We start from the raw sequence: 9,160 nt of genomic DNA on the forward strand, positions 1-9,160 counted from the left end.
ATACGATCTCTGACATGACACGCATTAGCACTTTATTAGTTTGAATTTTTTATACATTAATTTGAACAAAAACACAAACACACACACACATATATATAAAAACAACAAGATCTCTTTTAACTAATGAATTTTCAAGAAAAACAGCTGTTGGATAAGATGCCCAACTATGTAGCCTGCAGTAGTGTCATAAGAAATTAAAAATTCAACTAAAAATGAAAAAAGTACACTTCCAACCATTTACAACACTTATTTGAGAATATTTGTAAAACCAGTTATCATTCCTGCCACAAAGTGAATGTTTCCTTAGATGACTTAGTGATACATATATTCATTTTGCAGGCATTCAAATGTACCACTGCTTGTAGGCAGTTCATAATTTCACCTAATACAAAGCTGCATAATTGTTAACAGTCTCCAGTGAGTGCAACTGAGCAGAACTGTATCTTTTCCCTAAGCTGTCCAAAGTTCACCTTCAAGCCCAAGTGCATGATTTCCTGTCTGTTAGTGAGGACAAATTAGTCTACTAAACACAGCATCATGCTAAACCTGTTGTACAGAACAACCTTGGACCTGGGAATTATGCTGAAGAGTTTGATTCCAAATGCAGTAAATTAATTCATTTGAGCCAACTCTCATTATGGAGCTCTACTACCCTCTAGAGTTTATTTACAACTGTTATCTTGCTATCCAGTTAAACCCAGCCTGGAATACAATCTGGATACAGCAGCCAGGTGGAACTAAAGTGTAAAGGGCAGTCAATCTTCAGGACCGAAGGCACTTCTGACATAAGCATAGTGATTAACACACCACAAAATTAATGACCAGGTCAAATGGTTTTCTTGGTATGAATCTGTTTGTGTTTCTTCAGGTCTGATTTCCAAATGAATGTTTTGTTACAGGTAGAGCAGCAGTATGGCCTCAGTCCCAAATGGATGGTCATGTGTTTCTTAAGGTTCCACAGGTAGATAAATGACTTCCCACACTCAGTGCAGTTGTATGCTCGTTCACCTGAATGACTCCTCATGTGAGCTTTCAGGTGGCACCTGTATACAAAGCCTTTTCCACATTCTGTGCAAGTGTGAGTTCTCTCTGCCATGTGATACCTTTGGTGGTATAGCAAATTCCTTTTTAGGAGGAAGGTCTTACCACAATGAGAGCACTCATGAAACTTTTTCTTAACTTCTCCAGCATTAACAGGTCCAGCTACATGGCCTTTCTGAGAAAAGGTAACTTCACTGGTATGTCCCATACTAGAATGGCCTTTACCAATGTAGCCTCTATTGATTTTATGTGGAATACTCTCTTTGGCGCGCATACTATTTGGAGTAATAAATCCAGGGCTTAACTGCAGGACTGACTTTCCTCTAGTTGTGTTTGGAGTAACACGTGGTGTAGTTGGGGGATTTGTTGTGTACGGTAAGGAGGATAACCTTGGTGATATCCCTCTCATGGTTAGAGCCACTTCTCTTGTTAATGTGTTTGGGAATTCTGAGCCTCTTTCTGATGTCCGTGTGTCCCTGTTGTTTGGTGGCGTTTGTCCAAGCTGTCCTTGTGCTTTGCAAGTACGATCCGCTATGTCCACTACAAAAGGTAAGGCATTACCCTGTCTGTTACCTACTCCTTCTGTGTCCTCCTCCTTATTAAGACAAACTGAAGCTATGCAGGCAGACTGAACATCCCACCTCTGCAGCTGATCACTGGCACGAGGAGATGGCTGAGTTGCTCGTTCTGTCTCATTTCTGTAATTGCCTGTGAGTAAATTACAAGTCCACTGACAGTTTTGTCTCACAGTGAATGTTTCTGAGCTTTGTGCTGGAGCAGATTCTCCATGGAAAGGCTGGTCACGTTTGTCCATTTCAGCTTCAGAATTCACACCTACTGTTGAAGAGATTTTACATAAGTGACAAATATTTACCCATATTTTATACAACATAAGCATTTCATACTTCATGTAATACATGAATACATGAAGTACATGAAAGACTGGTATTTTATTTTGTAATTCTGTCCAATTTCCCAGTGAGGTGTGAGTTGTAAGAACATGTAAGATAATGGTGCATTAATATTACAATTGTCAATGTATTTATGAAGGACAAATGCATAATTCATTTAAGTGACTTACTGGTGGACAGATGTTCAACTGCTCTGCAGTTCCTTAACAGGGAAGCCCCTAACTCCAGGCCATAGTCTTCCTCATTCTGCTGCACAGCACACAAGTCACATTCAGTGTCCTGTAGCTTGGCCTATACACAGTGGTTCCTGGTTTTTAACATGCGAAACTAGTAGCTACATACCAACATAGGTGAGATCACCTTCTCTCCTTCACCAGATGCCTCTGGATCTTGCTTCACAACAAACAAAACATCTTTCTTTTCTTCCCCAGCTTCTCTGCATTCGCTTTTTCCTCTCCTTTGTCCACCTGCACCTTGTAGTCTTTCAGTCAGGACCTGCGCTTCCTCTCTGCTATGAACAATATCATGTAGGAGGCTATATTTTACTAGCTGTGTGATGTCCCTAAAAGCTGTGGCTAGGAGTGTTTCCAGGATAGCACTTAGCTGGTGCTGAAAGGTCTGGAAGGATTCTAAAGACATGGCTGTGCTTCCAGGTTACCTGAGGGAGAAATCATTTCAACAGTGAATGTAGTAAAGATTGTATTAATCTTCACAATATTGTTCTGAAATATATAAAATGTAATGCACAATAGTGCATGAAAGCCTGGCAAATATGCTAATTTTTAGTCTTTAACACTTAAGATTTAACATTGCTCAAACTAATCGATTACTTATATTATTTAAAATACAGGAATACGTAGTTTCTAGACTACTATCCTGGGATTAATGTGGGTTCTGCTGTTTATAGCATAAACACAGCAGAATGAAGTTTAAAATAAAACAGTAACCAATAGCAATGCATTTATTTATACTAGGCCAAAGCGTAGTTACTGGAGAAGGTCCTACGAGTGCCTTAGTTTTAAAAACAAATGTCATTAACACATTATACCATTGTTGCAGTCTATACGAATACGTCAAGGATTGGTCGCTAGTCCATTATCTAGTTAGCTAGCTAGTTATCTACCCACCTGGCTCTTCAGTATCTGCAGATTCAATTAATAAATTACAGTTAGCCGATGAGCGAGCTAGCTAAATATTTGGCATGAGTTACAAGGGAAAGTAGCTAAAATACGAATTATTCGCTATGCTTAAATGTATGTAGTTACCCGCTATAAGTAAATAGTTAAAGGAAAAAAGAAACGGGCAGTATGCATTAGGTGAAAGAAGGTACAACTTCCTGAAAAATTTACATAAAAAGCCCGTTGAGTACTCTAGTGACGAAATGCTATTAAAAAGGAAAAAAAAATCTACAGTGTCTCGTAAGGGACAAACAGTTTTAATTCAGGGGCTATTTATTGGTCTGGTCGTGAATTACGGGCTGTTAGACATTAGTACTGAACTGAGATATTGTAATGTTCTAAGTCATTTTTTAAATTCTAATATGGTTAAGACAATTTGATATATTTCTAAAACGCAAGCATATTTGAACTCCCATGCTACTACACAGTATATTTTACAGGTATGTGCCTGTGTGAAAGAGGTTGTCTTAGTACGGCAATAATTAGTATTGTTAGAAAATAAATGATTTAGACATGTTTATCTTCTTTAATTTATGAACCAGCTGACAATATGCAACTAGTTATTAGATACAGTAATTACACAAACATTTTGGACTATAAATGATGAATATTGGAGTTAAAGTACAGAGAGTCCAGTTTTCATAGGCAAAGGTTATATTCAGTGATGGAGCTGAAACTAGTTCTGCATGCAACAATATCCTGGACCATGGTGGCCAAAGCTGCTTGACCAAGAATCAGGTTTAGCAGGAAACTGGACATCCAGCACCTAACCTGGGCATGCTAGTTATTCATCTACTACATGTAAAAGTATAAATAAATAAATTCAACATATACTCACTCCCTCCTGGTTTTCCAGGAGATTTTTTGCTTTTCTTATGGATTTTTTAGATACAAGGCAACTCATGGGCCAGAAACATAATTCACTCACATTTAGCAGAAATTCTCCACAAAGAGGCAATACTGGCACTACTGTATGCTCGCAGTCTCAAATAAATATTTACTTTCTTAAGCAAAAACACCTCATCAAATCCTACATAAATTCACAAATGCAGCACATTCGATTGTGCTGCTGTGTTCATAAACAACTGTTTATTTAAACTGCATACCATGCCTTGACCAGACTAGCATAACAATATATGTTCTCCAAGCTTCTTACTGTTTGTTGTTGCTAAATTCACTATTTGCATGACTAATTGTCCATTATGGGGAGTAAAAAGCATACTATGTCAGAGTGCTTCACATTGATTACACCATGTTTTACCTTTTAGTCCCATCCTCAACCTGTAAAATGCAGCTCTAAATCAGTAGCTATATACTATTCCTGTTATTATTCAACCTTTGGAGTTAGGACAGTGGCAGTAAAGTATCTATCTATGACTTGCTAGGTTTTGCTAGTAAAGAATAGTAAATAAAACAAATGATTTATTCTGATTTTCAATGGAAACTCTTTGACCTGTTGTCAGACACCAACTGCAGATTCTAAGAAGCAAAGCAAAACCCTTGGTAAAGACTTGCGCTGTTGTAAGGACTGCAACTATTAGCTAACACTTAAACTGAATATTTACCTAATAAAAAATATCATTTCTAAATTTTGACACTATTGTGTTGGGAGTCAACAAGAACTATTATCCTGGTTTTTTTTACAACCCAGACAGACTATTGAATATGACACAAAGGTTCCAAAAACTCTCAACCTGCTAATCTATGCTTACTTGTGTCCTAACTTTTTGGTAAACACACTTTCCAGCATTAATGCAAAAAGTGCAAGGCTGTTTTGCTTCTGAACTCATGCACAGACTTTGACACCCTTTGGGTAAATGTTGATATGCTGACCCACCTGGACAAAGGGAGGAGTAATTATGTGAAAATGCTGTTTGTCGACTACAGTTCAGCATTTAACACCATCATCCCCTCCCTACTCACTACTAAGTTGGAGGATCTAGGACTGCATAAATCCCTGTGCGACTGGATCTCCAACTTCCTAACAGACAGACCACAATCAGTACGGGTGGGAAACTGTGCCTCATCCACCCTCACCCTCAGCACTGGAGCTCCTCAGGGTTGTGTCCTAAGCCCCCTGCTCTACTCACTGTACACCTACGACTGCACAGCCACTTCTAGCTCCACCATCATTGTCAAGTTTGCCAACGATACCGTCGTCATGGGCCTGATCTCGGACAACGATGAGAGGGCGTACCTGGAGGAGATTAAATACCTGGAAAACTGGTGCCAGGAAAATAATCTCCTCCTAAATGTTAGCAAGACAAAGGACCTGATCATGGATTGCAGCAAGAAGCAGGAGCAGCACTACCAACCTGTGAGGATCAGTGGAACCACGGTGGAGAAAGTAAATAGTTTCAGGTACCTTGGAGTTCACATCTCGCAGGACCTGTCCTGGTCCCGCCACACTGACTCCCTGGCAAAGAAGGCTCGTCAGTGTCTCTACCACCTCAGACGCCTAAGAGACTTCAGACTGCCCTCCAAGGTACTGCGGAACTTCTACACCTGCACTATTGAGAGCATCCTCATGGGGAACATCACAGTCTGGTTTGGGAACAGCACTAAGCAGGACAGACAAGCAATCCAAAGGGTAGTGCGTTCAGAAGAGTGCATCACTCATACGGAACTTCCTGACCTGCAGACCATCTATCACAAACGGTGCCAGACCAAGGCCAGGAGGTTTGTGAAGGACCACACCCATCCCATCCCATCAATAGGCTCTTCTCTCTGTTGAGGTCAGGGAAGTGCTTTCGCTCCCTGAAGACCAAGACAGAGAAACTGAAGAGGAGCTTCTTCCCACAGGCCATTCTCGGCCCTGAATCAGGGAAACTGATAAACTGTGGGGACCACCACCACCACGTGACTGTAAATATGTAAATTTGTAAGCTGGAACTGTACATTCTGTACATACACATATCCACAGCACATTGTGTATATATAAATATTATACATACATATACACACACATTATATATATATATATATACACATATATATACAAACACACACACACACACACACACTTCCTTATGTACCCGTTTTTCCCTCAGTTTGGACAGAGCACTCTCAAACCATTTCACTGCGAGTTATACTGTGTATGAATATGTATGTGACAAACTGAACTTGATTTGACCATACGTTTATTTTGACAATGTATTTTCTCAATTACTATAAGCTGTTATTACCTAAATTCACTGTTCAATAAGTTGATATTTATCATAAGGGTTGTGTGTATTACTACAGTAGGCCTCTATTTATAGGCATAAAATAATTGTGAAATTTTAATCACTTTTTTGGTAAGACAATGAATCGTCAGCTAAAATTTCATGATCGTGAGAGACATAGATGCAACATGGTTTTCACTTATTCTACAGTTATGACACGCATGTCAACCAGAGATTATGAAAATCTATCATTTATTGCCTGTTTCAATTCAAGTTCATAGTAAGCACTTACATCTATAGGGGATGTGGTAGCAGAATGAATGATGTAAATATACATTAAGCAGACAAGAGGAAAGCGATTATTTCTTAGTCATCTGGCAGCCATTATTTCTGTAGCAGAAAGGGTGAGTACCCAGTCGGGGGTGGGGGGATGAAACCAGCCATTAGCCAAAGGTGGTGTTGTTCCAGGCTACATTTGCTGCCTCCATATCGACAAAGTTTATGTAGATCCTGAAACACAATGAAGAGTAGATTTAAAAAATAAGAGTAACAAATGTACCATATAGAAATGGTAAGAATACTAAGATAAGCTGCAATCTTAGATATCAGTTAAAGTTTAGTTTCAGTATTAAAGACTGCCTAGCCTAAGATGATGCATATCCCACTTAAGTGGCTAGGAATAGGTTGTATACCTCTCAGGTGAAATAGCAAGGTGGGTATTAAGCTTGTCCATTAGCAGTTTAGAATACTTTTTATTCTGAGAGCCCCCAATCTTGCCGATGCTGTAGAGGAAGCACAGCGCGCACGGATCTTCTTTCGTCCCGAACATCATCATCTGATCCGGATTGATATGCACGGCGATGTACTAACAGTAAGAGGTAAATAACACCAAGTAAGAGTGCGACATACAGCATTTATACCCCAAGCAGAACTAGGCAACAGGAAATGTCAACGGCCACATACTAATGTGACACCAATGACTAAAATATTTCATTAGCTAGTCCTAACTGCAGCGTGACTGAGCGCGTCCATGGTGGAGACAGCTAGCCAGCTCGCTAACGTTAATTTTCCCATCATGATCATTTTATTGTTGGGGACTAATCCGGCCTAGCTATCCCACTACATGGGTGCATGTGCGCAGTCATACTCACGTTGGACGGTTTGCCCATCGCTTTAGCAAGCTCCTCGGTAATTTCAGACATTATTGATGCAGGGACCGCATCCTTCGAAACGTTTGTGTTCACTACAAACATCGGCATGGCGAAAGCTCGTTGTAAAACAGAATCGCCCAAGCACACGTTGTCAGGTAAGGGTATTGCTACCTTTTTATAGTTCCTCTACAAATCACGTGAGGAAATACTTTAAAAAAGGTTTACGCCCCCTGTCGCATTGAAAGGGAAGTGTAATCTAATAGCAAAAACAGCAATACATATATTTCGAGATGGAAATACCGCGCTAAATGGACAGTGGTTTTAGTCTAACTGCTCAGTGTATCTGCAAAATATTCCCAATGCCTTTGTCACGCTACTTGTGGCAAGCTTTGTTTTCTATGATTTACGGTAAAAACGCGCGTGCGCATACCCTCACGTCCGGAAACAATATTGTAGGCGAGAATGAAAAGCACTTGAGTTGAGAAGGTGAACGGATATACGGTGCTGACGAATTTTCCCTCTCCGTGCCTATGTATATGGATCCAGAAGTTCAGATCGATCACTGTAGACCAGGACGTAGGTTAAGAGCTGTCGGGTGTTATTTAGGTGAAATGTGTTTACTGCGCAAGCTGTGAAAGCTCAGGAGATTTAGTGTGGGGTAGTATCATCCTCAGGCGTTGTGTACGAAGTTACTTTACTTGCTAAATTCTAGAAACGACGTTGATTGCTACATGTTCAGTAATTAACGTTGTGTAATTAAACAGTAGCCGGATTTTGAGTTTTTTAACACGAGTTCGGAGCCGACATCAACTACATTAATGGTACATTTGTATTTATAGCGCAAACTAATTGATTGAGAGATGTCACTTTTTGCAAGATTGGACGACGGGCGCTCGGCAGTGTAAGAAAGCTGGAACTTTTAGCTACATGTACTGGCTCACCGTTTAGTTGCCTTGTGATAGAAAATTAGAGAGTAACCTTTTTCCAACAGATCGCTAATGTAGTCGCGGAATCTGTATATGGACTGATATAGTGTCTGATCGCAAACACTGGAAAACCATGGAGGATTCAGTGAAAACCTTTCAAGCACACCTGACTGCTGTCATGGATAGTTTAGTTCGTGCGTCGGTGTGCGAGATCACTAAACTCTTTCAGGACACCGTGAACGACTACTTGGTGGAAATTTCACTAAACAGGAAAGAAAACGAAGCCCTCAAATTGCGTCTACGGTTAACGGAAAACAAGCTAAGAAATGAGCGAAAATACGGTATTGCCTGGGCGACAAGTCGCCGTGCCGCAGGTCTGCTCTCTTCGGACGACGCCGTGGCTAAAAAGCACAAATTGGAAGCAAGTAAGGGTGCAGGTCAACTTAATCAGTTCCAGTGGGTGCTAGTGTACGTTAACTTCAGCTTGCTTTATTGTAGCCAAGATGGAGTGAGTAACTGTAATGGCGACCTACTCCTCAGTTCTCAGTTTTCTCTCTCCTCCCTCTCCTCCTTTCCTCTCTCCCTCCCCCTCCTGATCTCCTCTCCTTCCCCCCTCCCTTCTCACCCTCTCAGGAGGCAAGCAGGGAAAGGAGTGGAGTGGTTCTGCGTGGGAGGACGGGGCTGGAGGAGAGAGAGAAGAGAGGAGGGACATGTACCGCGTCCATCTGCCAACTGCAGGAGAGGGAGAGGAGCAGGAGGAGGAGAGGATACGTGTCTCCGGGGAGAGGA

General features: G+C 40.8%; 2 protein-coding genes and 1 long non-coding RNA gene across 4 annotated transcripts in view; 1 reads left to right on the forward strand and 2 right to left on the reverse strand.

Moving 5' to 3' along the window:
* Positions 1-10: 10 nt before the first annotated feature.
* Positions 11-3,335, reverse strand: LOC113570724 (uncharacterized). Of its 2 annotated transcripts, none has more exons than XR_014117482.1 (4): positions 3,080-3,335; positions 2,295-2,610; positions 2,123-2,201; positions 11-1,878 (listed from the first exon to the last, which is right to left on the reverse strand). It is a non-coding gene; the product is annotated as an uncharacterized LOC113570724 (long non-coding RNA). The 2 variants fall into 2 exon arrangements; XR_014117483.1 differs by having other exon boundaries at positions 3,001-3,335.
* Positions 3,336-6,529: 3,194 nt separating this feature from the next.
* mif (macrophage migration inhibitory factor) lies at positions 6,530-7,767 on the reverse strand. The gene is made up of 3 exons (XM_026999420.3): positions 7,446-7,767; positions 6,987-7,159; positions 6,530-6,804 (listed from the first exon to the last, which is right to left on the reverse strand). The coding sequence occupies exons 1-3, from the start codon at positions 7,551-7,553 to the stop codon at positions 6,738-6,740; spliced, it is 348 nt and encodes a 115-aa protein (XP_026855221.2). The 5' UTR covers positions 7,554-7,767; the 3' UTR covers positions 6,530-6,737.
* Positions 7,768-7,873: 106 nt separating this feature from the next.
* si:dkeyp-121d2.7 (uncharacterized) overlaps positions 7,874-9,160 on the forward strand; it is a 3,233-nt gene continuing 1,946 nt past the window's right edge. The window contains exons 1-2 of the mRNA XM_026999419.3: positions 7,874-8,796; positions 9,005-9,160. The exon at positions 9,005-9,160 is cut by the window's right edge and continues 26 nt beyond it. Coding sequence (XP_026855220.2) covers positions 8,505-8,796; positions 9,005-9,160 — 448 coding nt within the window. The 5' untranslated portion in view covers positions 7,874-8,504. The remainder of the gene's footprint in view (positions 8,797-9,004) is intronic.

The sequence above is a fragment of the Electrophorus electricus genome, chromosome 16, assembly GCF_041902795.1.
Source record: "Electrophorus electricus isolate QZ-2024a chromosome 16, ASM4190279v1, whole genome shotgun sequence".
NCBI lineage: Eukaryota > Metazoa > Chordata > Actinopteri > Gymnotiformes > Gymnotidae > Electrophorus > Electrophorus electricus.